The 25,151-nt window shown below is 42.6% G+C and overlaps 1 protein-coding gene across 3 annotated transcripts in view; it reads right to left on the bottom strand.

Moving 5' to 3' along the window:
• TUBGCP4 (tubulin gamma complex component 4) overlaps positions 1-25,151 on the bottom strand; it is a 40,163-nt gene that overhangs the window by 1,727 nt on the left and 13,285 nt on the right. The window contains exons 3-17 of one of the 3 annotated variants that reach the window (XM_019644892.1): positions 23,921-24,043; positions 23,463-23,516; positions 22,961-23,017; positions 19,636-19,715; positions 16,477-16,678; positions 14,826-14,991; positions 14,481-14,605; positions 9,392-9,442; positions 8,859-8,964; positions 6,587-6,694; positions 6,043-6,181; positions 3,241-3,418; positions 2,553-2,687; positions 1,068-1,184; positions 329-468 (exon numbers count right to left, since the gene is read on the bottom strand). In XM_019644892.1, coding sequence (XP_019500437.1) covers positions 329-468; positions 1,068-1,184; positions 2,553-2,687; positions 3,241-3,418; positions 6,043-6,181; positions 6,587-6,694; positions 8,859-8,964; positions 9,392-9,442; positions 14,481-14,605; positions 14,826-14,991; positions 16,477-16,678; positions 19,636-19,715; positions 22,961-23,017; positions 23,463-23,516; positions 23,921-24,043 — 1,781 coding nt within the window. Of the gene's footprint in view, positions 1-328; positions 469-1,067; positions 1,227-2,552; positions 2,688-3,240; positions 3,419-6,042; positions 6,182-6,586; positions 6,695-8,858; positions 8,965-9,391; positions 9,443-14,480; positions 14,606-14,825; positions 14,992-16,476; positions 16,679-19,635; positions 19,716-22,960; positions 23,018-23,462; positions 23,517-23,920; positions 24,044-25,151 lie in introns of those variants that run through there. The other 2 variants (XM_019644894.1, XM_019644893.1) reach the window with 2 other exon arrangements.

Raw genomic sequence — 25,151 nt, 5'->3', positions numbered from 1 at the left:
TGCTGCTTTCCAGCCTAGCCATCCACAGCCTAGCCAAGAACCTAAAACCCATCTCAGCCTCAGGGGTTTGGTATTTTATAGGATGATTACTTTTACTGGAAAATAATCCATTAAAATTTATTATAGATGATCAGACACATAATAGCCCTTTATCTCTTTGAGTCTTAGTTTCCTTGTTTATAAAATGATGGTATTTAGACTAGATATAGCTAAAGTTTGCTTCAAGCCCTGGAATTATACAACTTGTTTTTAAAAGCCACACACACACACACACACACACACACACACACACACACAGTCCAGTGAGTTCCCCAAGGGTTGTTCGTACCTGCCCAGAGTTCCACCAGCCTGGGTGTAATATTTGTTATAATCTAGTCGTAACAGTAGTTGAGCCAAGTCCGAGTTGATCTGATGATTCCGAACACTGGAGAGAATCTTGAATAGCAGTGATGACTGGCGGCTAAAGCCCTGCAGAGAGGAGGACTCAAGCTGTCAGTCAGCCTCAGACTCACCCCCTGTCCATGTGGGGGGAGGGAGCCTTCCTTGGAAAAGTCGTGCTCAAAATTCTGCAGCATCACCCAGCCTCCCCACATTCCCATTTCTGTTAACTCCTAAAATGACTTCTTGAGTCTGCAGAATACAGGACTTCCATGAAAACTCTCATTCTCAGTAGGAATTTAACAGCCAGTTTCAAATTAATATATTCTGGTGTGTGTACTGGGTTTGGGGGAGCCTGTGTGTTTTTGTTACAGGCAGACCATTATAATCTCTGAAATAGGGTAATTCAAGGAAGTAAGGAGGTCAGATATGAGACAGAACAAAGCCAGTGCATTTTGGTGGGCTGAATCAACTGTTCAGAGCTGAACTATTTTTGAACGTGGAGGCGGCACATAATTATCTTTCAAAATCAACCGATACCAACATTTTAAATTTGTATCTTTGTTATTTCTGTGTGTATGTACTGGGGAAATGCTTCACTGCTTCAGGGAAAGATCCTGGTTCCCCGTGGGCAAAACCACCTCTATCCTTTGGACAGGGCTCTCTATCCAGCGGCCAGGCCGACTCACCTTCACCAGGATGCTCAGCTGGGCGGCCCCTCGTTCATCCAGCGGGCCCAGGTTCTGACTGACTAGTGAGCAAAAGCTGTGACAGAGATCTAGGATTTCATTCAGGCAGTGAAACACCTACCCAGGAAACAGAGTTGGCCATTAGGGGAGAAGGAAGATCTGTGAAATTAAAAGATTTGGGAAAATAATTGAAGAGCTAACTTATTCTCACGTTCCCACATCTGACCTCAGGAGAGGAATGCCGTGTGCAAGTTCTGCCAGCCCCTCAAAATACAACCCCTCCGTTCCTGGCAGTGATGCTTCCATTGCCTTAGTCGTCCCTACACAAAACTGCCACTCTAGCCACATCAAACTAAACTAGTCCTTGTTTCTTGGACCCACCGAGTGTGCTCCTTTCCTGAGCATTGCTTTCAGCGTTGTTCTCTGTGCGGGAAATTCCTTCACACCGGGTCCCACTCCCTCAGTGGAGCGCGCCCTTCCCCACGTACCTTAGTGACCTGATCCTCTCCTCTATTATCTGTACTGTTCACTTGGCATTTGTTCAGGCCACTTGTGCTGTTACTGATCTGTGTATGTGTGTATGTCCTGTTTCTCCAACTAGATTGTGAGCTCCTTAAGGGCAGAGCCATGACTTATACCTCTCTGTATCCCCAGTGCCTTGCATACAGTAAGCACTCAATAAATACTTCGTGATGACCACCTGCTCTGAGATTCTGCTTTCCCCCAAGGATGCATTCACACCATACAGTCTACCTGTGACAGTGGTTCTTGGAGTGGTTTTGATGTAACTCCCTTAATGAAGCAAAAATAGCCCCCAAACCAGAAAGTCTGTAGCGCCTGTGATGTGGGACAATAGGAATAACAGCCAGCTCACATCAGAGATAAAAGTGTAACTGTTACAGTACAAACTACAAGGGGTCATTTCAACCATCGTTGTTTTATTATGTAATTGGATTCAGCTGGTGATCTTTAAAAAATTCTGTTGCCTGGGTCCCACTCCAGGGACTCAAGTGCTCTGGGTCCTAGATTCTTTTAAGCTCCTAGATAATTCCCATGTGAATCCAAGGTTGAGGATAACTTCCCTAAAGGAAACACGTACACATGCACGTGCACACACGGGGACACTGTTCAACAACTTTCAAACAACTGGTTGATCCTGACGCAAAAGACTTTTAGGAAAGTAAACTATGCTTTTCGTTGGTCTCTCTATGGTGTCAAAAAGGTCTTTAAAATTACTTGAAATCCTTCCTTCTGAGGGTTAAGCACATATTTCTTCATCTATAGCTGCTCAACGCATCCTATATTTCAGAAATTGAAAGATAAATTTAAGTTCCCTTTTAACATTCCCTTTTAGTTTTGCTTCGTAAGTTGTTAAAAGTGAAGATCAAACAATTGCTTAATGATAGTTCCACATCCTGACAATTCAAAGTGCCCAAGGGAACAGTGAGGCTTGAAGAAGCCTGAGGATCAAGCAGTCATACTTACAGGTTTCAACAAGATAAAGGACTGAGCCAGCAAGTTGCTCAGGAAGTGGTCGTGAGCCAGTCGGATGCTTTCAAAGTCTCGGGTGGAATTGATCTGATGAAGCAGCTGTGAGAACTGAGACTCCAGCACATCTACCTGACAGACAGTTACACAAATAATTTTAGCACCTTCCATATTCTAAGCACTCAAGGACATTATGATGCCTGACAGGACCACACAGAAATTCCTTGTCCCACTCACCTTCCTCCTATCTAAGCTACTTGAAGGCTGACCAAAGGCACCCTTATGTGGCCTCGCCTTGTCGAAAGTTATTTGCCGAATTCCTACCAGCTTCCAATGTCTGGGCAGATTGCCCCCCCACACACACACCGCCCCACCGCCCACCCCAACCCAGGCCCCTCATGCCGCATTCCCTCCTGACTGACCTGATTAAGTCCTATAGGATTCCAGAAGTTACAGCAAATTATAACAGTAACAGTCAAGCCAACAATAATTAAATACTGTGTTGCTGATAAGGACCCTAACTCCTCTTCCTTCATTTATTTTCACTTTCCTCTTAAATGCCCCCAAGAAACACCTAGTGATACAACCCCATGAACTTTCTCAATGCTCAGCCTTGCATCAAATGCAGGATTACAGCCCCTCAGTAACACCTGCCACTTCCTCCTGCTCATCCCTCGGCACAGACCTGGAGGTAGTACTGGAGATTATCCACCAAGAACGCCATGTGGTTTCTTAGGCGCCACTTGACCGCATCAGTCTGGTTGGACTTGAGGTGCTTGCGCTGCATCTGCAGGGCCCAGCAGTGCTGCAGCTCAGCTTGTACCCGGCGCACACTCAGTAAGTACTTGAAAACAACATTGTACCTGGGACAGGAACAGCAGGCTGTGTAAGATAAAAAATTCTCCCCAGGCCCACCTGCACGACAGACCCACCCTCCCCAAAAAGGCAGGAAGGAACTAAGAGTGGCTAGGGATGTAGACAAATAAACTGGTTTATTTATATGATGGACTATTACACAGCCATCAAAATGAATGAACTTCAGCTGTACAACACAACAAAATGACTCCTAGTAATAGGATTTTGCATAAAAAAGGTAAATCACAAAAGATGACATGTAGTCCAGTACCTTTGTTATAGTGCTTAAGACAACTATTGTACATAGAGAAAAGCATACTTTGGGCAAATACATATATATAGAAAACATGGAATTTAGGATAGTGGTCAGTTCGGGATGTGGGAGGCAAGGGGGCAGGATGGGGAAGGACCACACAGGTAGATGGACATTATTGTCAGTATTCTAGTTTTTGTGCTGGGAGGTGGTTTTATGACGCACGTGTACATGCACGTGTGTAGGAAGGAGGGCCTTGCAAGGACCAATAAGAATATGTTAGGCTTTTGGTTAATCTGATTCTGTCCCTGGAGCCCACAGAAGAGAAAATCGAGGGCTCCTCCCACTGAGATCCCCTCGCAGCAAGCTCGGGCTAGTTGCCTAGTGCTGAGCCCTGTACTGAGAAGACATGGGAAGAGGAGCTGCTTCTGGTGGAACTGGGTATTGACTTGCTGTTAGGCAGGCACCCAGAAGACAATTGGATTCCATTTGGTTTTAAATTATCTATTTCTAATGGAACAATATACTGAAAATAGTACACCTTGTTTGGATTCTGATTTGACCCAACCCAACCATAAAGACATTTTTTTAGATAATTGGGGAAATTTCAATGTGGATTGGATATAAGGTAATTTTTTGGGTTTGATAATGGCATTGTAGTTACGTTGAAAACGTCTTTTTTGAGCTGCATAGCGATGGCGTGAAATGACATGTCTGGGATTGCCTTATAAAGCTCCAGCAACACAGACAAGTTCCATAATATGGATGGTTACTAAAGCTGGATAATGTGGACATGGGAGTTCATTATAGTCCATACTTGTGTTTATATATGGAAATTTTCATAATAAAAAGTTAAGAAAATACTCAGTTTGATTTCTTTAAGGGTGTTAAGAGTATATCAAGTGAGCAGGTGAGTGGACTGTTGGGCTGTGGGTCTGTGCAGCTTCCTTAGGTGGGCTGTGGGCTCGGAACCTGGCATGGAATCTTCCCCTGAACCAGCCTTGTCTTTTCCAGTTGATGCCTCGTCTCATATCTTACACTTCTCTACTCCCCAAAATAGAGGGGGTTGTGAACAGGAAGAGAGGATGAAGAGAGGCCCTTTTGTTCATTTGTTTCCCTTCTCTCCACTCCTCTAGCCTGAGCAGGGCAGCTGCCATCCTCCAGCCAGGCCAGGGGCCGGTGCCCAGACCTGTAATAGGTTTGGGAAATTCCTGAAATGGAGTGGGGATGGATTTCAGAGGCCACCACCACCAAGTATGCTTCTCCCACTGCCTTTCCCTAGAGCTCTAGTTCCCCTCTGGTTTGGGGACATGCGGTCCTGACAGACCAAGCAGCAGCACTTGGCAGGCTCTCAGGATAAAGACCAGGGCTGATCCGAGAGTCTCTTGCCACCTGGTACCACGCCTTTACTCCACCACCCACCCAGCTTGGCTGTCCCCATTGCCTCTCCCTGGGGAGAAGAAGGTATTCTCCCCAGTGGCTAAAGCCACAGGGAACACGTGGGCTTGGAAAGTCTTCCTAAGTATTATAAGTAAAAAAATTAGAAAAGTTAGGGAGGAATCTTAAGTCTGATGGAATTATCAAGGGCCAGCCTCGATGTGGTACCTGAGAGGCAGGTCCCAGCAGTCACAAACTGGCAGCCTGTAAACTGCTTGTTATTTTGCCATTAAAAAAGAAAACTGGGACCAGCTGAGTGTCTCATTGGTTAAGAGTTTGCTTGCGAGTGCAAGCTCTGAGCAGCAGGGTCGCCAGTTTGGATCCCACATGGGCCAGTGACACTGCACCCTCTACAGCTAAAATGGTGAACAACAACTCGACCTGGAGCTGGGCTGCTGTAAGGCAACGGCGTAGGCTGTAGTGGGGCTGCAGTGGGCTGCTGTAAGCTACCATTAGTGGCCGGCAGCCGGTGTGAGCTGCTGTGAGCTACCCTTAGCAGCCATCCAATGGCCAGCAAGTGACTGCCTCAGCTGGGAAACGCGCAATGATCACAATACCAACATGGGCCAGTGAAGCGACGTCCTCCACAACTAGACTGAAAAACAAAAGGACAGCAACTTGTCTGTTCCCCTTCCCCGATTCCCCAACACTGTTCCCTCCCCCAATTCCCCAATAAAATCTTAAAAAAAAGAAAACTGATGGTTTTAAGGGTTTGACCCTTCCGTTCATTCCAGTATCCACCACTCCCGACTGTCATGTCTGCAGCCTCACTTTGTAATGTTTTCTGTTCAGTCCCCCAAGGCATCGGAGTTTGAATCCTCTGATTTACAGACTGTTAACTAGTTGGGTGGCTACTGTGCTCCCAGGAATTCTATTCCTGATCATTTATTTCCTTGGAAGTAAGGTGGGTCATTTTTACCTGTGAGAAACTCAAATACTCACTTTTCCAGGACAGCGGGGGTGAAGAGGATATGCAGTGGCCACTGCACTTTGTAGGAAAGACCCAGGGCAGCCCAGCCTGACGCGGGGGCTTCCCGGGGAGAAGTCTCCCGAGAAGGCCCTTCTCTGGCTTGAGCAGCATCTGTTACGAGGAGAAGGTAGGAAGTCTACATTAGGCTTCGCTGATCTAGAACCAGAGTTTCCACAGGTGAACAGCATTCATGAAATCAGTGAGTGCTCGAGCCTGCAGCATCAGAAGCATAGAGGGGACACAAAGGGGACTTGCAAAGACAAGAAAACTTCTATGTGAGGGTCTGTTAGGACTTTTAGAGATTCTTTTTTCAGCCTTAAAGTCTGGTGGATTGAGATACACAGACCATTCCAGCAGCACAACAAAAACTAAAACCTTGTCCTGAGCATCCCAGACTGCCCTTCCTCCTGTTTAAAATTAGGGAGATTTCTAAGGTCTCTGTGGAGGTGGACGGAAGCAGAGAAAGGAGAACAGATGACCAGTAGGAACAGAAAGATGCAAGGAAGAATGGCAAACCTTTATGCTCCTTTCCATGGTACTCAATTGTCAAGTGCAACAGAGGGAGAAGGTTGTCGTCGTCTAACAACACCTTGTGTGCTGACTGTTGGAAGGCCACATTCACATCTGCAACAAAGAACACGTGGGCTGACAACGCCTGGCTACATAACAGACCCAACCTTCCCCAGCCTCCCTCACACTGAGGGCGACGGAGTAGATGGTTGCTTGTGCCTGACTGGCATGCCTTCCTCCTCCTCTTGCTGATAACAGCACGCTGAGTTTCCCTGGAGAACCATCCCTGCCCAGTACAATCCATGTAGTTCCAGTGAGGCTAACAATACCTGATCCTAGGGGTAGGCAGGTGACCCAGGCATGAGCAAATGGAATGCAATACTCTACCTTCTTAACACTATTTTGTTTAGGGATGTGAACATGTCTCATGCCAGGCCATTCCAGAGGCTCTACTCAGACTCTGAACGAGTGCAGACTTTTTTTTTTTTGAGATAAACAGGGACTTAGTAGGATGTGAGATTCATTAGACACAATCTTGCTACCATATGCAACAGGCCTGAGAAGAAAGGGTGAAAGACGGAATAACATCAAGTCCTGAAGGCGTCATGTGAGCCACTGGATCAAAATGCCTAAAGCCATCATACCTTTGACCTTTTCAGTTATAAGAATGAAAAATTCTGGGCCGGCCGAGTGGCGCGATGGTTAAGAACTCGCTTGGGATGCCAGAGGGCCCCGGTTCGGATCCCACATATGAGGGCCAGTGACACTGCCCTCCACAGCTAAGATGCTGAACAACAGCTCAACCTGGAGCTGGGCTGCCGTGAGTCGCTGGCGACGGCGTAGGCTGCAGTCCCTGTGGCAGTGGGTTGCCATGGGCTACCGTGTGTAGCCAGCAGCCAGCAGCCAGCAGCCAGCGTGAGCGGCCAGCAGCCGCAGTGAGCGGCCGTCCAGAAGCCGGCGACTGATCTGCCTCGCCAGGGAAGAGCGCAATGATGGTGCCAACTTGGGCCAGTGAAGCAGCGTCCTCCACAACTAGATTGAAGAACAAAACGACAGCAACTTGTCTGTTCCCCTTCCCGCAATTCCCCAGCACTGTTCCCATCCCCCCAATTACCCAATAAAAATCTTAAAAAAAAAAAAAAAAAGAATTAAAAATTCTTTCTCCCCTTTGTTTAAGGTAGTTGGAATTGAGTTTTCTGATATCTGCAGCCAAAAATGTCCTATGCAAGTACAGTGGACATATTGTTTTATAGATCTAGAAAACAGTAACTCTGACTTCCCCCTTCACAGCCATTTTTTGTTTGTTTGTTTGTTTTTTTTACTCTGATCCTTACCCAACTTTCCTCAATAGTCTGTATGGGAATGGTGATCATTCCCATTGGTCAATGGAGAATAATTTACTGATATAGGCATATCTTAATGTCTGACCTCTTTGATACAGGGATAGGTACATGATCTGGGCTGGGCTAATCAAAACCTTTTCCTGGGGGTGACCGGTTAGCTCAGTTGGTTAGAACAGCTGATAACACCAAGGTGGCCGGTTCGATCCCCGCATGGGCCACTGTGAACTGTGCCCTCCTTAAAAGAGTCAACTATGCCATTATAGCATGAAAGTAATGTGTAACTAATGACTATGGCTGTTCCCCAATAAAACTTAACAAAAACCTTTCCCTGGAATCCTTTAACTCGCTACCAGAGAGACCGGGTTTGGCTCCTCCAGTAGACGCTGAGAGGGGTGTTCCTGAGAGCTGTCGGCCATGCTTCCAGATGGGACTGTAAGGCCATCAAAGAGTGTATAAGAAGCACAGGCAAGACATGGTAAGACAGAGAATCCCAGCAGTATTCAAGTCCCTGTTTCAGTTGTTCTGAGGCCCAACCATACACCCATCCCACTGAAGTTACAGACACAATAGCGAATACATTCCCCTTTTCTACCTAGGTCAGTTCAGGTTAGCTTTCCATCATCACAACCTTATGAGTGCTAATGCAGTAAGTGGTGGCAATAAGTCCCAATATGTCCCATCAGGACTACATGGCTATAATCTGATGAGATAAAACACCTGGTTTGAAGACCTGTACCAGCTCTCCCAAGAAGGGTCACGAGCCATGGCTCCCAGTGACCTCACTGAAGCCAACCTACCTGAAAGGCCTCCCATCTTTGGAAACACTGCTCTGTAACTCACCAGTCTGCTCTCATATGGAACAGGCCTAAATGGTTCAGCAGCAGCCAAGAAATACCCTACAACTTTGGTAATTCTCTGGCCCACAGGACAATTACCATGTTCAGTCACTGCAGTGGGCGGCGTTTTTAGCATGTGTTGAGCTGTGTCAATGAAGGCCTGAAACAGTTCTCCACGTCCCAGAAGGTAAAAGTCTTTAATGATCTGCAGAAAGAATTTCAGTTTACAATTTGCTACTCCAGTGGGGCCATGAGTTCCTCACTGTCCTACTGGAATCACACATGTAATTTCCAAATCTCATCAGTTTGAGCCAACCTACAAAACGATATAATAGGCTTTGGGTAGTTCAAAGGGGCATACTTAGCAATCTCTCATGGCAGGATGACTGGTGTGTCTTTGGTATCATTTATTCAGTGAAAACAATTACATTAAGCCAGAAGAAAGTAAATACCCAAAGCTTTGTACTAGTAAATGTATAATATTAGGTGGAGTTGGCCCATTCGACCAAGGACATATGAGGCCACTATAGAACTCCAGATACAGGCAACCAGTGCTCTCAGGAGAGGCTAGAGAATGAAGTTACTGCCCACCAGCATCATTTTAAGAGTGAATAGAACAGTTAAGCTATTACCTTCAGCTGACCCAGTAAATCTGACTCTTCCACCATCAGCTTCCAGAGATGCTGTGAAAAGAACCAACAAAACATGGACCAAGTTTCATTACAATGAAAACTTCTATAAAAAATGGTTTTGTACAAATCCAGCAATGTATTGAAAAAAAGAATATAAACCATGACCAAGTTGAGTTAATCCCAAGAATAAAAGGGTAGTTTAATAGTACAAAAATATGAGATGGAAATGTCCTGAAATTAGATAGTGGCAATGGTTACACAACATTGTGAATATACTATGAAACCACTGAATTATATACTATTTTTAAATGGCTCAAATGTTATGTGAATTTTCTCACAATAAAAAAAATTAAATATGAATGTAATTTCCTACATTAAAGATCAAAAAAGAAAATATATATGATCACCTCAATAGATGCAGAAAAAGCATTTGATAAAAGTCAACATCATTCATGATTTTAAAAAGAAAGCAAACAAGGAATAGAAGGAAACTTCTTATTCTGATAAAGGGTATACCAAAAAGCCACAGCAAACAACCTATTTAATGGTGAAACATTAAGAAGAAATTCCTTTAAAGGCATTCAACAATGTACTAAACACTTTGCCAATGCAGTAAGGAAAAATATATATAACTGGAAAGGAAGAAGCAAAACTTATTAACAGATAATATCATTATCTGCATAGAAAGTCTAAGAGAATAGATATACAGGTTATTAAAACTAGTAAGAATTCAGCAAGGTTGAGGATTAATATGCAAAAGCCAACTACACAATCATCACCAGCATCAAAGGTAAAATCCGAACAAGGATTTGTCCTGTGAAGTGATCAACACTGACTCAGGGTGCCCGAAATCTCCACCCTAGCACTAGTCCCCTCTCTCTCCTACTGGAACTGACACATTAAGAACTGGCCTTTGGCCCTTCTCCAGTACTCACCTGACAAAGTAGTTGACATTGCCTGGGGAATATAAGCACACAGGTGAAAATAACTAGACACGTGAAGAGTAAAAGAAATACAACAAACTGGATGAAATACACAACCTGAAGCAGAAGTTTGAGAACAGACTGAGTGGGTAGTATAATGTGTCACTGAGATCTCCCCTGCAAGACAGAGGTACTCGTTACCACAGTTGTTGGGAGTGTCGCCTGTTGTTGGCCCTCCAGGAATTGTCCTTGGCTAAAAAGGAAGCTTCCTTACCCACGGTTTCTCCCCCCTGAGGAGGGCCCACATCCAATTTCTGATGGACACAGTGCTACAATGGCCTAGCCTTCCAACCTCAATTTAGGACCTCTCTAAAAGGCCATGATAGCTTCAGAACTCTGCACAGGACTGGCCAGAGCTTCTGTTGCAACCACATCACAGTTTACCTTCTCTCTGCTCATTTCTGCTTCCCTCACTTCTTGTAAGCAAATTTCAGTCTCAGAATGTTTCCTGGGAAATCTGACCTACAATACAGGCCAATAATTTAAAATACTATTGAAAAATATGCTTAAAGATAATATACCAGGGGTGCCAAAAAAATGTATACAAGCGGACACTTTGGTCAACGTTGCTCAAGCAGGAGTTCACCATAATCAGAAGTGTCTGGACACTGATGGTAACCACTTTGAGCACCTCTTGTAATTGCAGAAGTCAAACGTGACTTGTATTCATCTTTTGTTATCGGTATATATTGAATATTAAAATTTTAATACAGTTTTCCTTTCTTAAAATGTGTATATATATATTTTTGCATCCTCTATTTCTTAGGAAATAAAGGTTTAAAAAAGAAGTCAAGCTTCACCGTATGAAATTGGAAGAAAGTAACAGAAAATTAAAAAAAACTAGAAGGAAGAAAAATAATAAAGATAAAGGCAGAAATCAAAGAAAGAAAAATACAAAGAAAATTAATTTTAAAAGCTGGCTCTTTGAAACAATTAATACTAAATAATAAAAAAGATTGAAATAAAATACAAAATAAAATAGCCACAGAGAAGCAGATATTTTAAAAAAATTAAATCTAGATGAAATGGGTAAGTTCCTAGAAAGTAGAAAATACCAAAATTGGTATAAGAAATAAATGTCTTGATTAGATTAATAGGTTTTAAATATGTTGAACTGGTGAAGATTCCCCGTTTAAAAGAACCTAGCTTAGATAATTTTTCAGGTAAGTTCAAACTTTCAGTAACAATTCCTGTTTTATATTAATTGTTCTAGAAAATAGAAAAAGAGTGACAGCTCATTTTATGAAGCTTATATAATCTTCATTCCACAACCACAAAAGAGTACGGGAAGAGAATAGTATAGTCTTATTTCCTAGTAAATGCAGATGCAAAAATTCCAAATACTGTACTGGTCAACCAAACCCAACAGTATATTAAAACATAAAACATCACATTCAAGCACGGTTTATCTCAGGAAGATTCAATATCTGAAAACCCAACCAGGGATTTACCATATGAATACACTAAAAGAGAAAAAAGAACCCAAAGTAAGGAACTGCACCTTAATTGATACAGCAAAAGCAGTTGATAAAAGTCAACATCTATTTATGATAAAAACTCATAATAAACCAGAAAGAGAAGTTAATTTTTTAAACTTGATGTTCCAAAAGCCTAAAGCAAACATTATAGTACTAGAGAGACTTTAGATGTGTTATCGTTAAAAGCCAAAAAAACTCAAGGATGCCCATTATCACCTCTACTGTTTAACACAATTTATATAAACTATCACTCCAGCTGTTTAATGCAGTAGTCAAGATCCTAGCCAAGACTGTAAGAAAAAAAAAAGCAATTATTTTAAAAATTGGAATGCAAGTGGTAAAACTTTCATTATTTACAAACAGTATAATCATTACTTAGAAAATCAACAGAGTCAACAAACTATTAGAACTAAAGAAAGGGCCGGCCAAGTGGTGCATTGGTTAAGAGCTGGCTTGGGACGCCAGAGGACCCCGGTTCGGATCCCACATATAAGGGCCAGTGATACTGCCCTCCACAGCTAAGATGCTGAACAACAGCTCAACCTGGAGCTGCCATGAGTCGCTGGCGATGGCGTAGGCTGCAACCCCTGTGGCAGTGGGTTGCTGTGGGCTACCGTATGCAGCCAGCAGCCGCAGTGAGTGGCCATCCAGCAGCCGGCGACTGATCTGCCTCGCCCGGGAAGAGCGCAATGATAGTGCCAACTTGAGCCAGTGAAGCAACGTTCTCCACAGCTAGACTGAAGAACAAAACGACAGCAACTTGTCTGTTCCCCTTCCCCCAATTCCCCAGCGCTGTTCCCATTCCCCCAATTGCCCAATTAAAAAAAAAAATAGAACTAAAGAAAGACTTCAACACGTTGCCAAGCATAAAATTAACCTCCAAAAATTAATATCACCATTTCTCTATATAAGCAGTAACCAACTAAAGCTAAAATTAAAACCAAATTATTGTGCATCTAGGGATTAACTTAAAATCTTTTTGTTGAAGTACTAAAGTATATAGAGAAAAGTACACAAATCATATGTTTACAGCTTGAAGGATTTTTGTAAATTGAGCACACCTATATAACCAGCACCCTGACAGCCCCACTCACACCCTTTTCATTGACCAAGGGCAAATACACCCTGACATCTAACATCAGATTATTTGTTTTCCAATTTTATATAGATTCACACTGGGTATGCTTCAAATCACCTGCAGAGGTTTGTTTATTGGTTGGCTGGAATAAATACGTGCACCTACTCCCTCCTGACCTATGAGTCAGAAGCTCTGGAGGTAAGGACTTGGGTGCAATTGCATGTGTTAAGATTTCCAGGTGATTCTATGCACAGCAGGAGCTGAAAGCCACTAACACAGTTAACAACACAGTTGACTGACTAAAGATCTCATTTCACATTTCACATACCTGTGAGCCAAACTTCGTTATCAGCCACAGAACGTATGCCCATTTGAAAAATTACTGGTCACAGTTTAAGTTGGTGGATGAAGCACCATCACTTAAGAACACTGAACACTGAGCCAGGAGTCAGAAGACCTGTTTCTGACTGTGTGGGGAGCCGGCTGGGATCAGCCAGGGACACTGAGGCTGTAAGCTGTGAAGCTACACGCCTCCATGTTAGGGTGAGCAGCTTAAAAGTTACAGACCAGTAAGGGTTAAGCCTGACAGCTGGCAAGCTGACAGGCCCTTAGGCCTTGGGGAGCAGTGGGGAAAAGTTGCTGGATAGATTTCATCTCCACTATGCCCCTGAAGAAAGAACAGCCAATGTCACAGACAACCTTAAAAGTTACACAGTGGAAGGCCATCCTTTTAACAGTTTCTACTTGCTATACTTTGTTTTGTCTCGCTTCAGAAAGATTGCTTCCAAGGAATCTGTTTTGAGAGGAGGGGGCTACTCCCTCAAGGTCCCAAAACCCCCTACCCTAGGAAAGTTACGTTTGCTATAAAAGCTGTATACAAATAATAAACGAGGCCACTCTCTGCCATCAGCATTGGGTGGACCTCCTGTCCCCAGCTTTCGTCTCTAGTCTCTCTCTTTTCCAGTCTCCCACCCAGTCCTCTCAGATACCCTTTCGGTGGGCTCCTGGCTGACGAGCCGGGAACGCTTGGTGGGTGCGCGGGTCGCATCATAACCGCAGCTTTGTTACTTCCTGTGCAACACCAGACAAGTTAGCTTTTCACTTAGAGGAATGGAAAAGTTACACTTGTTCTGCCTTCCTCATGAGTATCATATCCATAAATGAAAAGAATAATAAAGCCATTCTAAAAGATAAGGCACTAAGTTTAGTGAGAATCCGTTGATCCCTTGGAGTTTTTGCCAATGGCCGCACATAGACTCAAAATGCTGACTGTTTGAAATGAAACCAAGACCACCCTTTATACAACTAGCTAATTATTAATAACTAGCTAACTAGCAGACTCCTGTGAGGTGTGAAAAGGCTGAGGCAGTTCTCTGCCTCTATTACTAAAAACAGAGAGGGTGATTTCATTTCCCACTTCCTGTCCTCCCACTCTCTCAAACAGTCTCTTCCAAGCTAAGTTCTAACCACACCAACAAGAAACAAAAGTATCCAGCTTCTGGAGAACTGGCCCACTCTCTTGCTAAGAAAATATACTGGGAAAAACAAACCTCAGCCACGGTGCTGCGAATACCATCTACCACCTGTTCAAAATCCACCAGGCTGAAGAGCGGCTGTTGCTTGAGACGATGCAGCTCTGCAGCGAAAGTGTCCTCCTGGTTTTTCAAAATGGATCCTGCAGAACAGGAAGGCATGATTACAGGAAGACAGAGAACAACCAGGACAGGCAAGGCTTCTGCAGCCCGGGGGGCGGCACGCATGTTGTGGGTGTGCTGAAATCTCAGCATACACACGTGACTAGCCACTCACTGTGACCAGGCGTGCTTTGGGGGCCGCACAATGTCCAGTGAGAGGGGCCTTTGAGGATGGGGTACATTGGACAAAGAAAGCCCTACCTTTTCTAGTCAGGTTGACATTTTGATTCTCAAACATCTGGACAGATTCTCCAACAAACAGGATTTTTTCAGCAACCCTCACGGGAATGTAGGATGGCAGAATCTCCACTCGCAGGGAAAACTGCTTTAGAGATGGGGCCAGCATGTTCTCTTCCTCTATCAGGCGCTGGACAAAGAAATGATCCGTATCAGAGGTGATGAAGAAAGGGAAAACAGGAAAACATCCAGTAACTCTCCCAACCCGCCATTTACATTTTCTAGAAGCAGGGATTTAAATCTGAAGTTGCATAATTCTTAAATTACCAACATTAGAGAGAGAGGTAGTCCATTTTCAGGCAGCAGGAGAGCATGTGGAAATAACAGTGTTTTTTTTTTTTTTTAACATTAGGATTTTATTAATAATCCTCACTCTGCCTTTACTACTGTGGAAAACTTGTGCATTAGATCTGGAACTCAGTTTCCTTACTTATGGAATAACTGGTCTTTATTTTTTCCAGGTCTGCATGTCTATGGTTTTATTATCTTGCATAAGTCTGCTCTGCCCAGCTCTTTACAGCTTGAGTCATTTAGCCAAGTGGTTCTCAAAGTGTGGCTCCTGGGTCAGCAGCATCAGCTTCATGTAGGAGCTTATGAGAAATGCAAATTTTCATGCCCTTCCCCAGATCTACAGAAAATCTGGGCGATGAGGCCCAGCAATCCGTGTTTTAACAAGTTCTCCAGGTAATTCTGTGTTAACGTCTTGCCTAAAATTCTTCACTGGCTCCCAACTCTTTTCAGGTTCAAGTCCAAATTCCTTCCCATTGTTTACAAGGGCTTTCATGATCTCACCTCTGCTTAGCTCAACACTGATTGCCACTTACCCCATCTCCTCCACTGTCCCTTACACTGTATTTCAGTCTTTACTTGACCATTTCAGTTGAATTACTAATGGTTCCCCAAATAAGCCAGGTCCTTCATGGGTTCTGTATTTTACACACATCCCTCCGTCTGCCTGGAACATTTCCTGACCTCTCCTCCCAAACTCTTTGCAATTTAAACATTCCATTGAAAAGCCTTCTCTAGTTACTCTAAGACCATGTTCCGAGAACACCCATACTTACTCTTTTCAGAGCACTTAGTACAATGTAATGTTACTGTTTACTTATTGTATCTTCCACAAAACTATAATCTCTTTAAAGACGGACTGCTACATTTTCTGTGTCTAGTTTCATAGTTGTGGCACCTAGAACAGTGCCTGGCGCATAGCAGGCATTTAATAAAATGTTACAGGATAAATGGATGGATAGATGAATCAGGACAATATAGAACTTTGAGGAGTCTAATCAAAGCTCCAAACTGCACTTAAAAACTACAGGGTAGCTATAAGACTACTTTACCAGACAAGATTTATTAACCTCTTAAAAACAGATATTGGGAAAAGGGGAAATAAAAGGAATCTCACGAATATATTTTCTATTTTGTAGCCTCACATTAAGTGAGGTTTTAAGTTTAAGTATTAAGCTAAGATAAAGCCAAGTGTTTACATCTAAAGAATTTATGGAAGGTGCTCAGGCTATGATGGACTTGGAGGGAGGATCACCACAAGGTCATTTGGTTGTTGTCTTTTTTGACTCCTGTCAAGAGTACGCGAGGCTTCTTGCTGCGCTCTCACCAAGTCCTGCAGTTCTCGCAGTTGCTTTCCTGTCAGTCCCCCAATGCCCAGGTCCTCCTCATCTTCTTCTGGCTGGGCACTGACGTTACCAGAAGATGGACCCTGTTTGATAAAGAACTCTTCGTGCTGGTCCAGGAGGAGTCCATGTAGCATCCAGGCTGAGAGCTGCTTATACATAACCCCATGACACACCGCCAGGATTCTGAGTTGGGAGAAAAGCAAGAGCCTTAGAAGTGCACTTAAAGAACTGCGCAGAGGCAATGTTTAAACTGCTCCAGAATAAACAGGGGCTTGAGAGTTTGATGAGTCAGAAGGGAAATGACGAATTAAGCTAAAAATAATTGTGCTATTTTAATTTAAATGTTTGTGGATGCACTAACTGATCAAATTTCTAAACTTGTAGCCTACATACTGAAGTCTGAAATGTTCAGTGAATGTTCTGATAGTCTTTTAGGAGAAGCACATTTTCTTTCCTCTTTTTGTGTAAAGAAAGTTTCAAAACTGATGATTCCTGTTAAAATTAAATGGACTTACAGGAGTCTCTTTTTGGCTAACACAGTACTAAATTTATTTTATTTTTGTTGAAATCACATAGGGAGAATAGATTCAATGAAAAAGTATCATCCAACAAAATGCAGAAACTAAAACAAAATGCAGAAAGGTTGGAGAATGGGATATAAACATGGTCGCAAAGAATCACTCCCAGATAGCAGATTCATTACAAAGGGGAAAATGTCCCTCTAAAATAGGAGAGATCTGGCAGAACACACCTAAACCAAGTGATCAAACTTTACAACACCAGTAATGGGACAAACTTATTTTCTGTGCTTTCTAATATGATGCAATAGGAAATACGACCTATGTAGTATTCTTGCCCAAAATGTTTAACCTGAATCTAATCATGAGGAAATAATGAGATAAATCCAGATTGTGGAACGTTCTGCAAGACAACTGGTCAGGAGTTTTAAAATGCCAATGTCATCAAAGATTAAAAAAAACACACACACAAAAAAAAAACCGCAAGGGAGAAGACTGTTCTAAATTAAAGGAGATTAAAAAGCCCTGACAACCAAATGCAATATTTGCACATTGATTGGATACTGGACTGCAAAAAAGAACAGCTATACAGCACTTTTAGGGCCAGCCGAGTGGCGCGATGTTTAAGAGCTGGCTTGGGACGCCACAGGGCCCCAGTTCGGATCCCACATATGAGGGCCAGTGACACTGCCCTCTACATCTAAGATGATAAGCAATAGCTCAACTTGGAGCTGGGCTGCCATGAGTCGCCAGCAACAGCGTAGGCTGCAGCCCCTGCTGCAGTGGGTTGCCATGGGCTACCGTGTTTAGCCAGCAGCCACGGTGAGCAGCCAGCAGCAAGCATGAGCAGCCATCCAGAAGCCGGCAACTAATCTGCTTCATCCGGGAAGCGCGCAATGATGGTGCCAACTTGGGCAAGTGAAGCAACGTCTTCCACAACTAGACTGAAGAACAAAAGGACAGCAACTTATCTGTTCCCCCTCTCCCAATTCCCCAATAAAAATCTTTCAAAAAACTTTTAGAGGATAACTGAGGAAATTCAGATATATTTTGGATATCATGTTGTTGAATTAATGTTAACTTTCTTGGGTGTAATATGGTATTGAGGTTGTATAAGAGAACGTTCTTTTTCTAAAGAGATTCATATTGAGGTACTTAGGGGTTAAGCATTGTATCTGTGACTACCTTCAAATGATTCAGCAAAAAAAATTGTGGAATGCATGCGTGTGTGTGTGTGTGTATTTATATATACATATACATTTCACAGTTTATATAGAGGGAAAAAAAATCAAATGTGGCAAAATTTTAACTGGTGAAAGAAACTAAAGGATATACAGGTGTTTACTGTACAGTTCATCCAACATTTCTGTAGATTTGAAATTTTCCAAAATTGGGAAGAAAAAGAAGCTAAATGAGACTGAGTCTGCTCTTTGTAGTATGCTAACTGAATGGCATCACTATTAAAAATATCACATGGGAAGCCATTTATATTTTGCACATCTGAGGGTGTGGTAACATGTGGTCCTTGCAAATATATAACATATATATATATATATATATATCATATCATCTACATAAGATTTTATAGTCTATGCATAAAACTATATAGTATATTTATATAGACAGAGACTGTAGAGGACATACACCAAAAGTTAAATTGGGTATCTCAAGGGACTGAGATTACAGGTGATTTCTATTTCTCTTTTCGCATGTCTCTATTTTCTTTAATTAGGAAAAAAGGCACAGTAATAGCGAATTAAGTCCCTAAAGCATGTTCTATGAAGTTTGCTCCTCTTCTGCCGACTCACTTGAACCACTGCAGTGGAGATGGTTAAAGCGTTGTGAAGGGCCTTAGAGATCACTGCTTCCAATTTTGCAATTAACGCCACACCATCTTTTTTAAAAATAGGACAAGGGAATTAGGAAGATCAAATGAGCAGTCTTTGCTCAAACTCCACATATAGTTATAATCCTAAGATACATATCATTGTGTATCTTTTTTTCAGTTAGTATTATAAAAAAACTATTTCTACATGTTATATATAGTATTGATAGTTTTAATGGTCTGATAGTCTATTGAGTGAATATATATTTTGCTTTCTTCTGCTGCTGGTAATTTTCTAATTTCTTGATAATAGTAGACAAAATTGCAATGAATAATGTTTGTGCATCTGGTTATTTTCTTCTTTTGAATAATTTTTTTAGGATAAAATTCCTAAGAGTGGCATTATTGGATTATAAAGTATACTCGTAAACATTTTTAAGAACCTTGATGTGAAAATACCAGGTACTCAAAATACACAAGTTTAGAAATAGCTAAGCATTATCCGGCACATGTAATGGGAATTCCCCAAGGATGATGAGATCCCCAAATTAAAAAGGACTGCCTCAGGGCATCTGGGCAACTAGATCCTAGCTTTGATACTCAACACTTTATAACCCTCTTTGTGCAATTTCTGAGCCCTCATAAGGATTACTGAGTTCCTCTGCTCATGGGTCTTTTTTATCCTGGTCATAACTTTCCCCAGAGGGAAACCTGAGATGACCTGCAAATAAAACAGGTGCAAAGTCAAGTCATTTAAACACCCACCCTGCTCCCAGTCCCCAGCTGAGCTGACTTACTTTTCTAGTGCACTTCGAACAGGAGGCAAACCTCCACAGCTGTGTTTGTATACTGTTTCCAGGATTTGGCAACCATGAATCTGTGGAAAATACAACCTCTTCAAACTGGATTCCATTTTAATAGCTCATATAGCACAAACTCATATTTTATATTCAATCTAGAGAGTACAATCCAATGGGGGTAAACTTTCTCATTAGATCTATGTATAGTTCCGATTCTGATTCCAACTCTAATGTAGTGTAGGGGTGTTCCCTACACTACCAAGCAATCCTCTGACACCCGCTGGGGTGTCGTACAATTCAACTTAATTCTGACACTATCTACCCAGAGTACATCAAATCCCACAGGTTAAGGGCTCAGTCCCACAAGACTGCCCTCCATTTCAGATGCCAATCACAAGCCCAGGTTATTACCTGCTTCTGACCAACTGGCTATAGGTTCCCATGACCCTCTCCTTGGGTTCGATTAATTTGTTAGAGCGGTTCACAGAGCTCAGGAAACCAGGTTACTCATTAGACTACTGGCTTTTTTCAAAGGATATGAATTAATAGCCAGGTAAAGATACTTAGGACGATGTTCCGAACAAAGGAGCCTTCAGTCCCAGGGAGTTTGGGCTCTGCGTGGTGGCAGGTGGAACCAGTCTGTTTCATCAACAGAGGCTCTCTGAACGCGCTTTTGGGTTTTTACGGAGGCTTCATTAGCTAGGCAGGGCTAATTATATCATTGGCCAATGGTGATTGAACACAATCTCTAGCCCCTCTCCCCACCCAGAGGTGGGGAGGGGTGGGGCTGAAAGTGCCAACCCTCCAATCACATGGTTGGTTCCCCTGGCAACCAGCCCCCATCCTTAGATGCTTTCCAAAAGTCAACTCAGGTGTGGTTAACAGTTCAGGTGTGGTTGATAGGGGTTTGTTATGAATATCAAGACACCTATATCACTCTTACCACTTAGGAAGTTCCAAGGATTTTAGAAGCTCTATGCCAGAAACAATATGAAGACCAAATATACATTTCTTCTTATAAATCACAATAGTTGTTCTCAAAGTATGGACTCCCTACCTCTCTCCACCCAACCCCGCCTCTAGCAGCAGCAGCAGCATCACCTGGGAACTTTTTAGAAATGTAAATTCTTGGGCCCCACTGCAGACCTACTGAATCAGAATCTCGCGTAGGATCCGGACTCTGCAACCTGGTTTTAACAACCTGCTTTAGGTGATTCTAATGCACAATGAAGTTTGAGAACTATTGCACTAGAGAAACCAGAAACCTTTAGAGTTGAAATTCCAAGCAAAGAGGTAAAGAAAACTCTTTATATCAGATTAAGGCTTAATTCAGACTACTTATATGTTGCCTTACAGCCTCATCCTCGACTGCCCCCCCACACCAGCCCCTGACCTAACAAGGTCACGAGGGAGTGTCCTGGAAAACTGAGACCCGGCGGAATGATGTCGGGTATCTCCCTTAGTTCATGGCCGCAGCAGCAGCTGCACCATCCTGGGGGTTGTGTATGTAGGAGTGTGAAGGCACAGCATGAGTTGGAGTACAATGGGGCTGGTTGATGGAAACTGGCCTTAAGGCACTTATCATACAGGCTTTAGAAAAAATAAAAAAGTTTTACTCCTTTTTAGGTTTCTTAATAAAAGCTTCACGTTGGTCCGATTAGGTGCTCAGTTCCAAAGAGAGAGAACTGCAGCCCCCTAGCCTCGTGTCATAAATCTATCTTTGTCTCTTTTATTTTCTTTCACCCTGCACTGTCCCCTCTCACTCATCACTGCCCATGCTGCGTGGGGCGCGGCACTTATAAGGTACACACTTTTCCAAAAATCTGCTTTCTCTTTTTACGTCCTCTGGCTCCCTCTTTTTAAAAAAACTGCTTTATTGAGGTGTAATTTACATACCATAAAATTCACCCATTTTAAGTGTACTATTCAACAATTTTTAGTCAATTTACGGCATTGTGCAACCATCACCATAATCCAGTTTTATAACATTTCCATCACTCTAAAAGGATCCTTTGTACCTGTTTGCAATCATCCCCATTCTCACCCTCAGCCCATGTCCTTGACCAACTGTTTTTCACTCTGTAGAGCCAGAGCACACTAGCTTCTCTTCCACCTCCCTGCAGGAAGGAAGGTTCACCCATCTGCAATCCCTCTGCTCATTTCCACACTCTTTCCTGTGGCCAATGGACGCTGAAAGTCAACTGAGATGTGCCCTTACACTAACTCCACTTAGCTAGAAGGTCCCCTTTAGTTTGGAAGATAGATTAGTAAGTAGAGTGCTGAAGAGCATAGTCTTTGGAGTCAGACAGACCTGGGTTTATATGCCGGCTCTACCATTTAATACCATCTGTGTGACCCTAGGCACTTAACCTATTTGACCCCTCAGAGGTCTGAATGTGATAATGTATATGAAGCACTTAGCACAGTGCGTGGTATACATCAAGTGCACGATAAAAGCTCCATGTTATCTGATGAGGGCAAACAGCTTTGAAGGGCGAAAGAGCACCTCCTCTACTTGCTTTGCTGGCACACAATGAACAGCAGCAGAGTGTAAGTTTCTGCACTTACAGTGCAAAAAAATAAAGTAGCAACCTGGCAAATTAACTGGTTAACTAGTTATATTTATCAAAGTGAACACTCCTAATATGCTAAGGCACAAATATAACAGCTTAAAAACACGAATGAACTAAACATATTTAATCCATTTGTCCTTTTTGGTCCAATCAGGGACCAGCAGATAGATTGCTCTTCTAATGTGAAATCTCAAATCATTTATTCCTTGGAGTTATTAACTCTGCCCCAAAAAGACATTCTCCTGACACTGGGGACCCTAACTTTACAATGCATGTGATAAAAACCTGTGATAAAAATAGGTGTATTTAACTAATAAAATAAACATCTGGGTTTCACCCAATGGTCTAATTCTCAGGAAGCTGCCAGCACCCTAACCATAAACCTATTACCGTCTTTCCTCCTAAGGATTAAGTTTCAGCTTCACCTCAAGGCCCATATCCAACAGTTCTAAATCCTTAGTGCAAAAAGCTCTTACCTCCAAACATCCATAGCATTTTTCTCTTTCCCGGCAGCATTCTTGGGTATATCTACTAACATTTCCCCCACCTTCCGGACCAGCGGGTGCTTAAGAGCAGGGTTATAATTTATTTTTGCGTTCCTGACACTTAGCATGATGCCCAGCCAGATACTGTTGAATGAATAAATAAATAAAAACTACTAAAAACTAGGGTCTTCAAAAAAGAATGTAAGGCAAAATTAAGATTTCCTTGGTGCTTACCAGAGCAAAAAGAAAAAGGGAAGTTCTCACCTTTTGACTTTTAATTTGTTCTACTACAACCATCACAGAGGGGAAAAGGAGCTGGAACTGCAAAGTAGAAAACAATTAGGAGGGTCCATAATCAAATACAAGGGGGAAAAAAAAATTACTCGGGCAAATGCTTTTGTTTCTAAATAGTCCCACTTAACATAAAGATGGCAATACCACAGAGCAGCCAAGATCCAGAATCCTAATACAATTTGATATGGAGTTCGGCTGTCAATAGAAAGAGAATGGCAGACAGAAGCGTTTCTATATCTGAGGCTAGCATAATTCCTAATACTGAGGTCAATATAGAGCATTAACACATCAGACATTAAGTTTTAACTAAATTTGGAGGTTTTCAAACAGTTCTGACCTAGGAAGGCATACAAAATATAAAATGCTGGACTCTGAATCCAAAAAAAAAAAAGTTCTCAAGAAAATATCATAAGTTAGGTTATTCTAACAATATCAACACATTGCAAGGCATTTTGTTATTTTGGCAGCATACCTGATCTAAGGAGTAATTGACATGTGATATGGAGAGGTGGGGGTCGGCCAGGAACTGCAACAAAAAAACACTGTGATTAGGGCTCCATACAAAATATTTCAAATCTATTTGATCCATGAAAACTAGAAGGGAATCTGAGACTGGACTTAGTGTTAGTTTTAGGCTATTGAGATGATGATTTATAGAAGACTATTAATTCTATAAGATTATTCTGATTTTCAGGTGATAATAAGACCAAAGCTAGGGCTCTTACTATATACTGACTCAGGAACCTCTGCCATGATCTGCATGCCACTTTCATCATGGCTTGGGCAACCAGAGAGAGTACACCTTACCCTCCAGTCACACAGAAAACAGCCCACTCTTAACTACCTGGCCATATCAAAGGGCATTTCAAATTCAAGAACATGCCCTAATTTGCTGTCCCAGAAGGGCTGTTCCCCTAGCTCCTCTCTCACCTCTTGTTCCAAATCAAGCAGTGCTTGGCGATAAGGCTGCAAAACTGAGTCCAGACCTGTGCAGAAGGCCCTTAGGTAGATTCCATGTAACCCACCTTGGCCCTGCTGAGACGGATGGTGATCCTGAAATCAAAGAGATGTCAACTTTTCAGCTCAGACCCTGAAACCTGAGAAAGACATTCTTTATTACTGATATTATTTATGCTTAAATAATTCCATATCAAAGCAGTGCTTCAGTGAGAGGGAAACCCAACTGCAGAGAAAAATTTTGCGTTATTTTAGTTTTCCGAGTAGCCCAGATGTTACCAACAGCCAGGTACTACTCCATAGTCAGTGGAGATTTTTCTACAACTCAGTTTTATAACTTCCAGCTTAAATCCTTTTGGTGGCTTCCCACTGCCTCAGAATAATACCTAAACGCCCCTACATGGCATACAATGACTTTTGCATTCTGGCCCTTACCATCTCTTCAAAATTATCTTTCATGTTTCCAACTTCACATCTTCATTTCCAAACTACCCACAGTTCACCAAATGTGCTTTGCTTCTATTTCTCACCCCAGTGAATTTGGATGTGTTCTGCTTATAACTGTGCACTCATCTTTGCAACAAACACTACTCCTGCAGGACCCAACTTCAAGCATCTCTTCCCTGCAAAGCTCTCCCTAACTCTCCCCAGGAAATTAATAGCTTACCCCTTTGTTTCTTTCATAGCATCTCTACTTAGTGCTGGAATTGTACTTTTGTATATCTGTCTCCCTCACTCGACCAAGAGGTTCATGAAGCAAGGGCCCACATTTTATTAATCATCTGCTGAATAAATAAAAAGACTTCAATCCTTATTCTAACATCCCTTCTCCTGTGTGGCATGGCAATTCATCTGAACATGAATGAATGTGATGGCCAACATGGGAAGTTACAAGACTCACCAAGAGACAAGTATGGCTTATCTTTCAGGAAACCTGCATTGTTTTTTTTTTTTAAAGATTTTATTGGTTTATTGGGGCAGGGCAACAGCATTGGGGTATCAGGGAAGGTGAACAGTCGAGTTGTGGAGGATGTCACTTCACTGGCCCATGTTGGCATTATCACTGCACTCTTTCCGGCTGAGGCAGATCGGTCACCAGCCATTGCACAGCCGCTCACGGTGGCTCACGGCAGCTCACACTGGCTCACGGCAGCTCACACTGGCTACCAGCCATTCACGATGGCTCATGGCAGCCCATGGCAGT

The sequence above is a fragment of the Hipposideros armiger genome, unplaced genomic scaffold (genome assembly GCF_001890085.2).
Source record: "Hipposideros armiger isolate ML-2016 unplaced genomic scaffold, ASM189008v1 scaffold_92, whole genome shotgun sequence".
Lineage (NCBI taxonomy): Eukaryota > Metazoa > Chordata > Mammalia > Chiroptera > Hipposideridae > Hipposideros > Hipposideros armiger.
The sequence above is the reverse complement of the archived record's forward strand: the minus strand, read 5'-3'. Positions and strand labels throughout refer to the sequence as shown.